The sequence below is a fragment of the Archocentrus centrarchus genome, chromosome 16 (assembly GCF_007364275.1).
Source record: "Archocentrus centrarchus isolate MPI-CPG fArcCen1 chromosome 16, fArcCen1, whole genome shotgun sequence".
NCBI lineage: Eukaryota > Metazoa > Chordata > Actinopteri > Cichliformes > Cichlidae > Archocentrus > Archocentrus centrarchus.
Window position 1 is genome coordinate 1,412,636 of NC_044361.1, and position 17,144 is coordinate 1,429,779.

The 17,144-nt window shown below is 43.2% G+C and overlaps 1 protein-coding gene across 3 annotated transcripts in view; it reads right to left on the reverse strand.

The window, feature by feature from the left end:
- otud7b (OTU deubiquitinase 7B) overlaps window positions 1–17,144 on the reverse strand; it is a 44,913-nt gene that overhangs the window by 12,435 nt on the left and 15,334 nt on the right. For 2 of the 3 annotated variants that reach the window (XM_030749720.1, XM_030749721.1), the window contains exons 2-6: window positions 6,754–6,990; window positions 3,853–4,023; window positions 3,092–3,319; window positions 2,221–2,322; window positions 1,722–1,849 (exon numbers count right to left, since the gene is read on the reverse strand). In XM_030749720.1, coding sequence (XP_030605580.1) covers window positions 1,722–1,849; window positions 2,221–2,322; window positions 3,092–3,319; window positions 3,853–4,023; window positions 6,754–6,838 — 714 coding nt within the window. In that variant the 5' untranslated portion in view covers window positions 6,839–6,990. Of the gene's footprint in view, window positions 1–1,721; window positions 1,850–2,220; window positions 2,323–3,091; window positions 3,320–3,852; window positions 4,024–6,753; window positions 6,991–17,144 lie in introns of those variants that run through there. The other variant, XM_030749722.1, reaches the window with a different exon arrangement.

Sequence of the window (17,144 nt, forward strand, 5' to 3'; positions counted from 1 at the left end):
TCATGGATACAAACTTGAGGCGCTGCAGGTGGTCTGATTATTTCCTGTTGCATGTCGAGGAAAGATAAGCTCACTCAGGGTGTCCATTCTTTATGATTTAACCTAATAACTGTATTTGTTTATTGTGTAAGGTATGTAAATATGCCTACAGGAGTAGTTATGTCTCTCATCCGTGTGTGTTTGTTTAAACAGATGACCAAACTTGATTTTTGGCCAGTTTTGACAGCCATGAAATCAAATCAATGACCTACATTCACACAGAGCAGCCACAGTCGCCAGCACTGCCCACCGAGCAGCTCCACCAGGGCGTGTTTGCTTTAAGTAATTTGCTTGAGGACACCTCAGATGTTCTGCTGGAGAATGGCTGAACATTAGGAAGTCATTCCTGTGGGTGTCTGCAGGCTTTCTGCATCCACTTTTAAAAAAAAAAAACATACTTGCTGTGCTACAATTTTAAGCTTCCATGAGGAGAAAAGCTGTGCTGTGTGAAACAGGCTCTAAAATCCTGTTTCTGCCGCTGAATCTAAGTGTTATCAGCACTACTTAGAAAAAAGGTGGAGATAAAAGTGCTTCCAGATAATATGGTTACATTTCAGAGTGATAAAGCTGTTTGTGTTTGATACGGCCATCAGCACGTTACTGCTGCAGGAAAGGACAAAGGTGAGGGCTCAACGTAATTTTAAAAAGTCAGTTAACCAAGAACAATCAGTTACACGGAAATTTGGTTTAATATCTAAACCTGCAAGTTCCTTTTTTCCATAACAGCACAGCAACCAATGTTTGAATTTAATGCTGCACAGCAGAGATTTGTCTGGTCAAAAATAGCATCGGGAACATGTAACATGAGACTGGAAAAACAGCAGATTTACTGAACTTCAGTCAGATTTATTGTAAGTTTCCCTTTTGCGCTTCAATTATAATTTATCTGAAAAAATAAAGATAAATAACTGTGAACTGAACTGAACACGAGTTCAGAAAGGACAGGGTGCGCTAAAAGGTTAAAACAGGACGACAGTATTTTATCTTGGTTATCTTATTTGACTAATCACTGCAAATCAAAGTTAATCAATATTTGATAAACTGCACAGCCCGTGTGAAGAATTATGGATACTGAGAAAGAAAGTCCGGTCTGTATAAATATTTCCAGTCCTGCTATGGTGAAGAAGAGGAGAACTAAACAAGGTAACTGAGAACCTGTGTCCATACGTCTGAATACGCTGCAGGGCTGCAGAGCACAGGTAACCAAAATTAAATAAATGAATCACTACAAATAAAACATGTTTATCCTGAGAGGTCAGCACCAGGAACAGAACTGATAAATAAGAATAAAAAATAACAAGTTTATGCTGTGAAATGTTTTTCCTTGTTGGCAGTTTAATCTGATCTCTTCTTAACAGAAAACAAAGGTGTGAAATAACAGGAGAAAAGCTAAAAATGACGGATTCTGCCCATTCCTTGTTTTATTGTGCGACTCCTGAGCGTGGGTTTGCAGGACTCTCGGTCTACCCTCTGCTCTTTCACCTCCTCTACTTTAAATACTTCCTGGTGGACCTGCATGCTTCTCTGTATACTTCAAATGTTATGCAGGCTGACTGGAATTATCTGGCACGTAAAGCATGTGAAAATCCTAACTTGCTGGGCGACTTGTCTGTGCACCGCCCTAATGCAGTCATGGGAATAACAAAGAGGTCAAAGACAAACGTGCAGCCTCTGTGACAGACCTCTTTGTTCTGCTGGGTCTGCTGCCACCTCCACCTGCGCTTCAGCGCCTCCCTCTCCAGCCCGTGATCCATCAGCGCGTACAGGGACTTCCGCAGCATCAAGTCTCGGTCGTGAAAGCCCCACATACCTGCAGCCGAAAACAACATCGGGCCATTAAACACACATCAGCAGAACCTTCAGTACAACTACATCTAAAAAAAATGATCAAATCTCAAAGGTGCGCAAATGTGTGTAGTTTATTTATTTGGGGCATTACAATAAACTTATTAAAGACTTTTAATGAGAACAAGTTAAACCCATTAATAATCTCACCTACTATAAAATGCCTGCACAGTTTGAGCATTATTAATTGTGTGGACCAGGACTCCTAAGTGGGCCATAAAGATAAAGTGGACGTGCACTGCAACACTGTAAAACGCAATTAGTGCTTAAGCTAACGCTGGAGTCCCCTTAATGAATGCTAATGGAGTGTGAACCTGCACCGTGTCGGGGTCTCACCGAGCGAGGCTGCATGCAGCAGGCAATTTCCATCTCCACTTGTTGCCAGAGGCAGCAGACTCTGGCAGTTTGGAACCACTTTTGTCCACCAGTTCAGCCGCCCTGCAGGCAAATAAGAAAAGCTTAACTCGTGTGTTTGCATGACAAATACGGTGAAATATTAATCCAAAACTTCTGCTGTGCAGCTCATCAAATAGATATACTCGGGTCAACACAAGATTTTCATGTTGGAAAATGTCAAAAGACTTCCAGAGAAGGTTTTTATTCCTTTTCTCTGCAGCCGTAATATTTTGGAATGAAAGAAATCAACGTCACAATTCATAACCTATAATTACGAGTTAGTGACAACAGCTGCCTTTACAAGCATTCAGTTTTTATCACAGCTGTCAGAACTGTTTGAATCAGTGATATGGTCACTGCTGAGGTTACAGTTTAATTAAAAATTCAACACTACATTTATATAGTGCCACTTCATGCTGTCAGGTAAAGGCCCTACAATACCAGAGGAAGAAGCCCAGTGATAACCCCACCACCACCACCACCACCCTCCCCTCAGTGAGCAGTTAGGAAGGAAGAAGCCCCTTTTAACAGGAAGAAACTTCCAGCACCAGGTGGGAGTCTGGATACTGAGTCGGAAGTGGGGGGGGGGGGGGGGGGGGGGGGGGCAAAGTAGCAACTGGAACAACAACACAAGTTCAAATATTCAAAACTGAAGCAGCATCAGTTATCATCTGCATGCAGGTCTACATAAAGTATTTCAGTATGAATTAAAAAAAAAGCAAACTTAAAATGCTGACAGGGAAACAATTATCTATGACTCAAGAAGCCAGTGAAGCCTAAAATCTCATATGTGGTACTGAGTTCTACTAACCAGCATGCTCCAAGGCCACCATCATGGACTGCTCAATAAGGTCCCTCTCAATGAAGCTCCGGAAGTCGTCCCGGTACACAGTGAGGTCCGGCAGCTGGAAAGTGCACAAGGGCGTGTCCAGAAGAGGCTCATTGCTGCTACCCCCAGTGCTCGAGACGTGAGAGCGTGCCAGAGAAACGATGGTGGAACTGGCATGAGAAATGCCCCTCGAAAGACGCTTCTCTGTAGCTGAAAGACAGCGGCAGACAAACGGTATTTAACGTGTCGCAGTTATTATGGCAGCAGCTTCGTGGTCGATTGGACAGGTGTTTGTTTTAAGTGCCCTCATCCACCCCAATTCTAACCGGTGGGACAATCACGAGTGCTCATTTTTATAAGGGGAGAAGAACTTCATTAGTAGCCCTTCAGGACTGGTCCATTATTTTTGGCTGTGGGAGGACACCCCTGCATTTTTAGAAATGTGGGCTCACCTAAACTAATAGAACCAACTCAAACTCAAAGACGAAACATGTGCAAGTTCCTTTTGTTAGAATGGATGGCCAAAAAAGTCCAACATAAACTTTTCAGCATTTAGCATATCACAGCTCAACAACCAACAGGGTGCATCATCCAAAAACTGCTCGCAACACACAAGCTGTGACATCATCTTTTCCCTCACACACTCGTAGCCGCTGCATGTTTGAAGTATCACACATTTAGTTTAAGTTTGGTGTACCTAATGAACTGCACCATAAAACCAGCCCACTTCCTGAGAGCCTCACCTTGCACCACCTCATCTTGGCGGTGGAGTATAGGCCGTCCTACCCGGGCCATCTCCTTCTCAGGGGGCAGATACGTCCGCTCTTCTGTGAACGAATACGGCAGGTTCCCAGCATGCACCTGTCGCAGCTGCTCAAAGTCACTGAGGGCGGCAGTAAAGTCCCAGTTCTTGCCTGTGAACAGAGAGAGGGACAGGAACATCTGTCTGAGCGAACCCATCCAACACGACTGCCTCAATCTTTTTCACAAGCGGATGGCCGATTCGTTATCAGTTTAAATATTTACCACAGGTCAATGCAACGTGGGCCGTGTGTCACACGGAAAGGCCACCGACACATTCCTCTACTTTGGCAAACATCAGAATATGGAGCACGCCGCAGCTCGCGGCCTCGCTGCTGCTGCTGCTGCGTCGTTACATTTTAACCCACATTCTTATCTGGAACTTGTGCTGCTGCTAGGCAACAGGAGCCCTGCTGACACTAGTTACACCTTTCCATTAGACTTGGAGAGCATAATTAACAGTAACGAGCCACAAACACTGAGACCACTGCTTGGACCTCACCTCCAGTTAACTTCCTGTGACTACATCCACACTTTCACCTGAAACAGGAATGAAGTTAAAGGACTAAAATAGAGGGGATCAAAGTGTAAAGACAAACTGAACTGACAAGTTTGGTCCTTATGTTTAATTTTATGAATAACATAAAAAGTAGGCCATATACTTCTGTGTACCGTATTTTTCGGACTATACGTCGCTCCGGAGTATAGGTCGCACCAGCCAAAAAATGCATAATAAAGAAGAAAAAAACATATATAGGTCGCACTGGAATATAAGTCGCACTTTTTTTTGGGGGGGGGGGGGGGGGGTTGATACAATCTGAGACCCAGAGCAGAAATTCCATCTTGAACGGCAATTTAAAATAATAATGGATTAAAGAACAGGACGAACACGGTTACGCCTACGTTATGCTAACGTAACACATTCAGCTACATGACGCACAACGAACACGTGTTCGGTATGTTAACGTAACATTAAGTTATTCAGATAACCATAGAATAAAGAACATACTAACAAGTTAACCAAACCATCAATCCATTGAATTCTTCATGCTCGGTGTCACTTCTAAACAACTCCGTACACTCCGTAGACGAAGCGCCGCTTCCTCTTCTGTGTCGCGTTAGTCAGACTCGTCGTCAGCTGCAGTTCCAATTATTCCAGCCTTTCTGAATCCCAACAGGATGGTTTGTCACTGAAGCCCATGTTTTCTTGATCCATCCAATGACTTCCAGGAAAGTTGGGTGGCGCATTCTCCCAGTTGCCGTTAAGCTGTGCTCTCCATCCATCATCCACTGCGCCCACAGGTTACGCAAGACTGCCTTAAAGCTGCAGTTCACGGAGATGTCAAATGGCTGGAGTATTTTGGTTCATGTGTTATAAATGTCACATATACGTCGCTCCGGAGTATAGGTCGCACCCCCAGCCAAACTATGAAAAAAAGTGCGACTTATACTCCGGAAAATACGGTATTTAATTCTGGGGTTCGATATGAATTCACAGTGATTCAGTATCAGCGTGGCCGCCTCACAGCACGTCTCCTGGTCAGATTGGTACTTCGGTTTCATCCCATCATCCAAAAACATGTGTTTTAGGTTAATTGTGATTCCAAATTGGCTGCAGGTCTGGATGGACTGGCACTGCAGACTCCAGCCCTCCTGCAAACCCACAGATGGATTCATGGATGGTCTATCACAGCCAGTAGCAACAGAGTTATCAGAGCTGATGTTTCCACCAGTCACAGTTAGGAGCTTGCCTTTGATGAAGTACTAATCTGTATTTTCACACTGAAGGAAGAGTGAGAGACTACAGGTGCACGGCTCGAAAGAGTAAAGTAAAATTTTATTTATATAGCACCTCTGAAGATCAATGTCACAAAGTGCTTCACAAAATAACAGAAGAGCACAACAGGAAAAAAAAATGATTAACCAAACGCAGGTCTAAAAAAAACGCTCTGTCTCCTTTAGTTTTCAGACTCGTATGATGTAAAGCCAGAAGGACCTGATCACATGACCTCAGAGACCTGATGTATGAGTTTGCTGATGTGAGCTGGTGCTTCTCCATCACGAGCTCTAAAAGTCAGAACCAGAATCTCTGAATTTAATGGGGAGCCAGTGCAGCAGCATCCTGAACAACCCGGAGACGCTCCAAGGAGTTTTTGCTTAGACGAGTAAACAATGCGTTACAGTAATCTGAGCGCGATGAAATAAATGCACGAATAACAGTCTCAAGTTCAGCACATGACACAACAGAGGAAGCGTTTCACCTGCAAAGAGGCGGAGCCTAGACAGAGCGCGTGAATCCAGCTGGAGGGAAACTTACCACTCAAGGCACTTTAGACCACATTTAACCACAGTTCTTTATTCCATACACATTAAGTACTTTGTCAATCTCACATCCACAGCCAATTAAGAACCATCAATCAACCTAGCAAGGGTGTCTTTGGACTGTGGGAGGAACCCACACTGCAGGGGAAGATGTAAACACCACACAGAAAACTCCCAAGCAGGTCAAAGGATTCGAACCAAGTACCTTCCCGCTGTGAATGCTAACCACTATACCACTGTCAAAGAAAGGTGCCAGCAGCGGCGCTCCTTACTGTAATCTCAACCCGATCCTGCAGACACGAAGCCAATTAAAACAAATAAATAATCACATCAAACTGTTTGAGAAGCCTAAACATGAAGCAAAGAAACCTTAACACCTGTTTCATCCACCGCCAGTTAATTTATACAGCAGCAGCACAAGTTCATTAATAACCAGTTACAATGAAAATGGTCTGTATGCACACATTGATGCTCAGTGTGCACTGCTGTTAATATTCATGATGAAATCCTCTGTAACTCACCCTCTAGCAGATCTCTGGCCAATCCCGGTTCAGCTCCAGTGGAACGGACAAAGTCGGACAGGACTGCGTCCATATCCACGGTCATGTGATCATGAATTCACAAGTTGGCGGGTTGCATCCAGGCATAAAAAAAACAAAACAAAAACAAAAGGTGTACCCTGCTCTCCCCGATAGGACCGCAAGGGGAAGGGATAAGGTGGAGCCGCCCTCTACCTTCAGCTAGTCTACCAGCCACACCTGAGGAAACAAGAAAGAAGATAAAGTAAGATTAAAACTGCAGGTATGAACCCATCAGTTTAAACATCTGCATTAATCAGCTCACAAGAAATGGAAAAGAGTGCAAGCAGTGATATAATGACCTTATTTAACCCCGTTTTAAATGAAAGCCTGTTGCGGCCTGGTTGTTTTTGAACTTGACACCTTTTCACAGTCACTCATCCCACCCATGAAAACAGCCGAGGCACACAAAGATCACAGGTTTCGCTGACTGTTTGCTCAGAAACTAGCGGGAGTCAAATGACGAGTTGAGTAGCTGCTGTGAGGTGTGATGTTTGTCATGTGGGAAAACTTTAGTGTTTGGTTTCAGCTGCTTCTGTGAACACGCTTTAATGAGCTGTTTTCAGTTCAGAGAAGCTGACAGCCTCAAAAATTAGACCCGTGACTCATGATCACTCCAAAAATCTGGACTCGAGACAAGTAAGTAAGTGCTTCAATCACACCTGCAGATATTACCTGCTGAATGACTGATATGAAGGGTGTGTGCAGAAGCCATAAAGACTTTAGTGAAACACTGCAGGCACCAAGCATAAATTACAACACGGATACCTGCTAAGCTGCATTTACCTGAGGAAGTGTGACATCATCCTGTCCAAAGACAGAGTATAACAGCACAGGGTGGATGCAGGAAATCTGCTTTGGTTCCACCACCTTTCTGTTAAGATGCAACCTCAAAATAACTGCAGTTACCCTGAACATGACATTTTGGCCACTGCCCAACTTACTGGCCCTACTAGCTTCATCTATAAGAACACATTTTCTACAATATCTTGTACAAATCTATACTGTAGTTACAGTTTTTTTAAAGTCTTGAAATAAATAAAGTGGACTAAATGTGCCCCCCTTTAGACTCCACCCTGCATGCAGGTATCTCTGCTGGAAAGCATAGTTGCTGCAGCGTGCAGTAAAGTTTACAAGAACTCTACCGAATGTAAAGTCTGGGGCAAAATAAACAGTTAATCTGCACACGACAGCTTTTATTTTAATTCAGTTGTGCTGAAACAAAGAGGAGGTGGACAGCAGCCTGTGAAAGATTCATGATCCTTATATTTAAACTATCTTAACAGAAAGTTTGCTCAAACACTTTTATTGGCATTTTAATGTGAAAATACTGACTGTAAGAAAAAAATCCTCCTTGTTATTGAAGCTTTTGATTGGTGGAAACATAGCCACCGGCTCCACTGATTGGCCAGCTGCTCAGCAGCTGCACAAACAACTTAAAAACAAGAGTATATTTTTTGTATATTTTCATTTGCTTTCTTTGTTCTTTTTAAATGTACTTTTAGAAGTTCGTAGTGCAGTAAAAACGAGTGCAAAGTGCAGGCTTTATTTTGCCCTTTTAACCCATTTTACTATACTTGATGTAACTTTGTTGGAAACATGGTTGCTTGGGTGTGCAGATCGTCCCACCAAGCCTAACCATGCGGCACCACGTGACTGACAAAGCAAGAGGTGAGAGGAGTGAAGACACGTCACACAGATTTTAAAGTAAAGCTTGAAGAATGGTCTGGTAGGAGGAAACACGAACGCCTTTCAAAAGGCTTATTTAAAATCAATTAGTCTTCAAATTTCAACAGCAGATCTGAAGGACCCACGGGGAGCACGCTTCAGTTTGGCCCTGAAATCAATACAGGAACATTATCAGGACTGAAATAAAAAGTCAGCAATGATGGGCCGTTGACACAAAGGATGCAGATGGCAATCGGTGCACATCGATACACAGCGCACACAGGGTATGAATTAAAGCAGCCCTGGTCTAAAGGATGTAATCTGGGGACCAAGCTAAACCAAAAAGCCTCATTTTTTCAGTAAAGATTTGCAGCATCTACAGATTCAGACCATTTAAGGCAGGGCTGGAATCAACGCGCTCGATTAACCAAAAATATTCAGTTTACAGAAATATGAAACAGAGAAAAAAAATTGAGATTGTGTGTACATATGTACCTATATCCAAGTATTTATTAGTATCTACAAGTACTCCCTGTGCACCAAAAGGTCAGTCTTCAGACTTTTTTCTGCTCTGGGCTCTGTATGATAACAGTAAGAGTGGATATCAGTAATATGGCTATAAACACATAAGCCCCACCCAACTGCTGTTCAACCCTTCAAACACTGCTGAGGAGCCGCTGCGCCAGGCTGAGAATTTCAGCTGTTAGCTACCGCAACGGATCACTATAGTCACAGTCAGCTAGCGGGCACGGCCGTTAGCATCAGCAAGCCGTCGCTCGGTACCCAGACTTCATGAGGGTGGGCCTGAGGGCCCAACATCCTCTAGTGGGCGCCGTGGAGCCCGACTGCCTTCTGCCACAGAACACCAGAATTAGCAGGTCCACCACGGGAGGCCTGTGCTTTTCACAGGTGAGAGCAGACTCGTGCTGAGCACATCCTGTAATGTGATTGATGTCTTTTTGAAGTATTCCTTTAATTTTTTTGAGCAGTGTAGTTTTTTTTACTGCAGTTTTCCCAAGCTGATAAACTCCTCTTCACTTTATAGTAGGCACCACCATGAGGAGGCACGAAGTATGAGGGACAACATGTTTGACACAAATATGTAGCACCAGTTTATTAATATTTGTTGTATTTTGTCCCATCCTTATTTCTGATCAATGTGTTTCAAATTCACACAGCATGCATGATTAGAAATGAGTAGTATTGGTTTGATGAGCACAATAATAAACTGTAGTGACTGTTGCATCCCAAAATATATCATCAGCATGTGAACAATAAAGTTTTATGGGGGTTTTTTTTAATAGCAAATCTGCTCTGCACAGTTGTAAAAGTAACTAGTAATTATGTTATCTTCAAGCTGATGAATCCAGTTTTAACCTCTTTTTTTTAATCTACCTACAGTCATCTGTTCCCATCAGTCTCGTGGCTCATCCACCACCCAGCGTTCCTGCTCATCTCTGACTCAGTGAACTCTTTTCCACCGTGCCGGATGAGTCACGAGTTTACTCTTCTTACACCTCTCCACCGTCCTCTCGCTTCACGCTCTCTCCCTGCAGCCCTCAGTTTCTTTATCATTATTAAAGGCACGCAGGGCAGAGAGACTTTCTCAGGCAGCGCTGCATTTCCAGATCGTTCTTTGCAGAGTCAGCGGCTCGACAGTCTCCTCTGCAGCATCTCCCAATATCCTTGCAGTTTGTCTGTTCTGTGATGTTAAGGTCTACTGATCGCATCCACGTCAGTGTAACAAAACAGACAGAGATCCCATTCAGACTGACACAGAAAGGCACAATAGACCAACAAAGCCCTGCAGGGACAGTGCTGGAGGGGCTCTGTAGCAATAGGTCAAATGTTCCCAGATTTAAAGAGTGCCAAAGCCTGTTTTGAAATGTGAAAATCTTCTGCAGCCACTTAAAACTCAACTTTGATTCATCCCATAAGTCTATGAAGATATCGTGTCTCTGTTCTCATTGATTCATCTCCTGAAAACTGTTACGGTTATCGAGTTTGGTTCTGGTTTGGGGACCTGATCAGGACACCACCTCGGTGAGGGGTTTCAGACTGGGAGGAGACCCTGGGGGCAGCTGGCTTGGGAACACCTCAGATAGTAGTTTGCTATAAATAAATTATAAATTAATCATTAATGAAACAAAGGCAAGCTTTTTGCATTAAGGTAAGAAAGAAAACAAACCTTTTTTTTCCTTTGGTTTAGTGCAGAGAAAAATGGAGGACGGTTACAGACTAACGCATACAAACAGGAAGGCGCTGCAGATGTACGGTCTGACTTCGCAGTCTGCGTCTCAGCTTCTGATTTGTCCTGCACCGGAAAAAAAGGGGGGAAACCCCACCTGTGTTTTTATAATCTCGTACTATTATTTGGTATATAGACTACCAGCACGGGCCTGCCTATTTACAGCCATAAGTGCTCACAGCCATTAAACATAAAGAAGTGGAAAGGATGATAACCATGAGGGGCTGCGGACAGAACGTCCTAACACACACCAATAAAAGCAGAGCTGCTGCTGATGTGTGTGATGCCAAAATCCTCACACGGCACCTCCTTCAAAAACACTTTATTTTCAGGAGCATCTCAGTATAAACGCCAGTCTGTGTCCTACAAGTCCTCTGGTATTACACTATCATAAAATCACTTATCTTAATTTTAATGCCATGACTCATCCACTGTGATTACGGTCACTTCATACACTGTAAAATGTTTCCAATAAAACTAAAGTCATAACACGGGCTTAAATGATGGCGGAGCTTAAAGTCATTAAGACAGCAATAAAAATGTTTATGACACTAAACAACGCTGAGGGGAAGGAGGAAGCATGAGAGGCCACAGCTTTATGGCGTCCATCAAATGCTCACTGATAAATGATCATTTGTGGCGGTGTTGGCACACTTTGTGAAACTTCCCCAAAAAGTCTGACATCAAGAGGGAATTACCTCTAAGGTCACCGCCCTCTTAAAAAAATAAAACCTAAGCTCTTACAAATATCTTGTATTTTATGCCCCCAAAATCTGTTATTACATGGTCAAAAATTTCCATTTGGCAGCCAGAGAAAAGGCACTCTGAACGAGAGAGACCCTGCGTGGATTACTGAGCAGTGTTAGCACTGCTGCCAACATGGGCCAGTCAGTGATTTGTATCTGGGATGGCTGAGCTTTTGTCTGGCAGGAGGGCTTACGTAACAGGAGCTGCTGACAACACGTGGGTGCTGAGCTGAGGGCGGGAGAACGGCCCGGATCACGGAGGGAGACGGAGAGGTCACCGCAGCCCACTGCGTCAGCCCGTGGTGGGCAAAGAGGGTCACTTTGTCGCTCGGATCGGGACCACAAAGTTTGGTTTGTTGTCCTTTAGATTATTTATGGAGGACACGTTTTTGTACTGTTATCAAACACACTGGGATGGCTGAACATGACCACAAATAAATAAATAAAAAATCTTTTGATTATTTGTTCAAAACTTAAATTAAAAAAAAAATATATATATATATACCAAGACAGCTTTTCATGCATGTCCTGGCTGAATTTACATGTATATGGTGTTAAAATAATGAATTAGGGCTGATCTCATTTTAATTTCAGTTACAACTTTGAGTTCCTATGATTATAACAAAATATCCATCCATCCTCGTCCACTTATCCTGTCCAGGGTCACTAGAGCCTATCCCAGCTGTCATAGGGCGAGAGGCAGGGTACACCCTGTACAGGTCACCAGCCTGTCGCGGGGCCAACACAGAGAGACAGACAACCATTCACACCTATGGGCAATTTAGAGTGACAATTAACCTAACCCCAGTAACTGCATGTCTTTGGACTGTGGGAGGAAACCCACGCAGACACTGGGAGAACATGAGGCCCGGGCCAAGGTGGAATCGAACCCAGACCTTCTAGATGTCACTGTAGCTGTGAGGCAGTAGTGGTAGCCACCACGCCATGTTTAATCCCCAAATATCTGGGATTAAATTATCAGTTTAGCCACGAAGCTCAGAGAACTGCATCTTTAGCATCTCTCCATAGACTGCCAATTTGCAACTTTCTGAGTTTTTTGTTAGCATGCAGATCCGATTCAATTTTTTTCCATCTGATAAAGATGATGTCTTCAACATCATCTTTATCAGATGCCTCGTATAGAGCTCTCAGGTTGTAATCTTGGTCAGTCGTGCTATTTTTAGAACCTTTGTCAAAGGGCTATAGTTCTAATATATATTAACGTGCTGTGATGTTAGCTTTGGTATTTAGCCAACAAAATATTGGATAATCACACAACAAGGTTCACAATTCGAACCCTAAGAGGAAAATTTAACTGGAGTCTGCAAAGGTTTTGCCACTCAGTCCGCCATATTGGATACTTTTTCTTTTAACCCTTTAACACCAACCGTGTCATCACCAACACGATGTGTTTCAAATGTGTCGGCGTTCGTGGGCTTCCTGCGACAGCACGAGTGAAATTACCATAATAACCACATGTTGGCTGTGCAACACAATTTTTTCCAGTAGGGCCACACGTTGCATAATTACAGTAATGCAACGCGTGCTTAAGCAAACTTGTCACCGGCGAGTTAAAGGCTGTTAAAGGGCGTATCGGTGAGGTCAGCTCCTTCCTGTCCTTCCCTAAAAGCTCAGCTTCACTCACTGTTTAGTTCAGCTCCAAACAAGATGACTAAAAGGGAGCTGCTGGTCTAAAAAAAAAGTCATCTTTAAAACTCAACATGTTTCATTAACAGTTGCCTTTTCTTTCAAACTGTTTCTCATCTGGTCCATTTCTGGCTCTCTGCCTCTTGTGCTGGAGCTACCAGGAAGTCTTTCTGAGTGCTGCCAGCAGCTTTTAGGAGGACCAGTGGTGGTCACTGCATGAAGGAAGAGTCACCACTTTTGTCCAGATTTGTTTTTCATTTGAGTTGAAGAGTAAGATTTAAATTAATTAATTAAAATATGTTTTTATGTTCAGGTGGCTTAACATCATCCACCTTCATTTGTTCAGCTAATATCTGCCCAGTTTTCCACAGCAGGCTAACTTATACTTACCACATTCTTCACTAGGACTAATTTGCCGTGAATGTGGGGTAAATTAAGGGTAAATTAATAAATACAAAGCAGATCTTTGTTCAGGCCTGCAAAATCAACTTCTGGAAGAAGTAAACAGATAAAAGCACATTGTTAAAGGTATGATTCACCAACGGGAGGCATAAAATCTCCACACTGTGCAGATCTGCAGCAGAGCCGGGCTCCTAATCCGGAAAGACAAACAAAAGTGGCTGAAACAAAAGCGAGGAGCTGCACTCATTGCTGTAAAATTCCACCTCGCACACTCCAAAAAGCCTTCACGTCTTATTACTCGCTCAGCAACATTGTTTGCAAACCACAAGTTATGAACCGCATTTTTCTCTGGCCTAAAACGACAGAGCAGTCTGACTACGACAGGCATGCAGAGAAATATGAATTATCTAAAAATAACAGTTACATCACAAGGAAATGATGCTCGTTTATGGGGAAAGAAATGCAGCCAAATGATAAAACAGGTATGTAAAAGGAAAAGCAGTGATGCAACAACAGTGAGACATTTCTAGATATGATCTGCAGACTCAGAATCACCATCTATAAAAATAAACTAGCTACAAATGCAACAAAGAAACTTGCAATGATGCCCCCAATTCTAGTTTCCTTTTAATTATCAGTCATGCTGTCTTCTTATTCATTATTCTCACTCAGGCTTTCTTTATTGTCTTCATCTTCTCAACAGCCAAACTGGTTTTAGGATTCAGTAGTTTTGGTTCTTCTCACCCTGGGATGAAGCCATTACCTGAAAACACCTCACAATGCTTTACTGTGCAGCTCCCTCACTGTGGTGCGACCTAAATTCTGGGAATACCCCAAACTACAAATATCTTCTGTAGCACTGTAAAAAGATGGTTTATTTTCTGTAGAAAACAAACAGGATCCTTATCTAAACCGTTTCTGAGCCTGCCCATAAACACAATGTAAAGTAAAACAGTACTGGACAATGCATAATATCACTGTGCAAGTATTACCTCAGCTGTCTGACATCTTATATCTTCTTTGTCTTGTTGTGTCTTTTGCTTATTATTTATCTATTAATTCTTTGCTTGTATATTTCTGACTGTATATTCTTGTATATTTCCGACTGACAATATTTCCAACTATATCTCTGCTTGTGTGACTATAATGTAAAAAGCGCTACTGGAACTTTAATTTCCCTGACGGAACCCTCCCAAAGGGATTAATAAAGTTTAATCTAATCTAATCTAATCTCTAATCTAATCTAAAATAAGTGAAAAGTCAGAAAGTTATCTGCAGATTTTTCCAATGAATACTTGCAGCAAGTTCAACCAATAAATAAAGGAATAGTAGACGCTGAAGTAAAACATGTATCGAAAATCTGTCTCATGTATTTTGTAGAGCCTGGGGCTCGGCCCCTTAGTTCCAGTCAAAGGAACTCTTAATGCTTCAGCACACCAAGACATTTGGGACAATCTGATGCTCCAACTCTGTGGGAACAGTTTGGGGATGGCCCCTTCCTGTTCCAACATGACTGCACACCAGTGCACAAAGCAGCTCCATAAAGACATGGATGAGCCAGTTTGGTGTGGAAGAACTTGACTGGCCTGCACAGAGTCCTGACCTCAGCCTGATAGAACACCTTTGGGATGGATTAGAGCGGAGACTGTGAGCCAGGCCTTCTCTCCAACATCAGTGTCTGACCTCACAGATGAGCTTCTGGAAGAATGGTCAGAAAGTCCCATAAACACTCCTAAACCTGTGGAAAGACTTCCCAGAAGAGCTGAAGCTGTTGTAGCTGCAAAGGGTGGGTCCACATCATATTAATCCAGAGGTTTTACTACGGATTCAGAATGGGATGTTATCCCTACAATGCCAAATGTGCCATCGGGGACTCAGCATACTTCAAAAGTGCCACCATTCGCGGACTTCTGGCAACAATTACTATAATAACCCTATGTTGGGTTTCTCAGCTTTCAGAAACCGTTTGAATTTTTCCGATAGGCCAAACGGTGACGTAATTACAGTAATTCAAATTTCCTTTGATCAGCCGCCTCACCGGTGATACGCTCGGTGTTAACCAGCTGTTCACGGCAGGTAGGGGCAGGTAACGGCGGCAATCGCCCGGTGTTACAGGGTCAGTCGAGTTCATCAAGACAGACATTACCAAAATACTTTTGGTAATGTACAGTAAGTATGTTACTGTTTACATGGAGCGACCTGCACATCCTTATGTAGAACAGGTTCTGTGTTTTGCCTCTTTGCATCACAGGTCATGATTTTCTTTCTCCATGACACTGAGAAACAGGTCACTGTAACCCTGTAAAGGGGAAGATGCACCTCTTTGTTTTTGCTCACTAAGGTTTCATTTATTGTGTGAAACCCAAGCTTTGTTCTACGATTAAGAAGAAAAGACGCTGTCACACACAGAGTGAGGATAGTATGCGTCACCTAAATACCAGTGGGACTTCTCCAAATGAGCGTGGCTGAGTTGTTCCCCTCTAATGGTCAGTATGTGATAAAACACCATGTCTATAAATGTATCCATTCTATTTTTGTTCACATCACAGAAACCTTTCCTGTGATCTCAGTAAATGCAACACACCCTGCCCACCTGGCAAAACCACATGAGTAATGAGATAAAGGGCATAAGGTAAGCAAACAGGGTGAGGCGATGTGGCCGGTGGGAGCTGCGGCAGGAGCGACACGTGTGACTAAGAGGAACGGTGGGATAAAAAAGCAAAACCTTCCGGTCTGTAGACGGAGCAGTGAGCACTACCAGCTACACCGATGAACCGAGGAGCTTACTGCAGCTCCATCTGCTTTGCTGTACACACCTGCCAATAAGTGACTACAGCCGAACTGCAGAGATGATTAATTAGGGCTGATACACATTAAAAACAACAACAAAATGAGCACAGTTTGCATTACGAAAACTCACAGCATCATGCAAACATACTCCAATTCCACCCTTTTAGATTGCAGTTGGTGATGGTCGTCCAACAGCACGTGAACCAGTTCTCCGCCTGCCGCAGGCTCTGGTTAGAGTGGAGCTCCAGCTCACGGCAGACCATCAGAGCAGAACATGGACTACTGTCAGCAGCTGCAATCTGACCACAGGACAAGATCCTCAGTGAGGAAGCAGGTGAACGATACAGAGGACAACATCATGAGCAACCTGACATAGGATGGGAAGGCCGTGGATAGCGGTTGTAGGATGGCTTTGTTAGCTCAGATTAAAAAATTAATAATAATAATAATGGTAGTCAGTGTGTACTTGGCCGGTTGTTAATATACTTGGTTCACCCCAGAGAAATGTATCTCTGGAAAACACCGTCATCAATCGGGGTATTCCCAGGCTCAAACAGTCCTCAGTATATAAGCATGATGGGTCACATGCTTACACTTAATTTAATTCTGGTCATGTGATAAAAACGTATTGTATTCGTGAGTAAATGAACTCCATAAAAAGGCTATGAGAGTGTGCCTGAAAAGCCCCATCAGTGATCTTTATTAGCTCCGATAATCCAATACTACTCTGGCTGTCCTGACAGCTAATAAGTGGACTTTAGAGACATACTGGAGGAAATACTTGTATAGTCACATGACTGATGTGCTGAAGGCTCAGTCACTCTTTTGTTGTC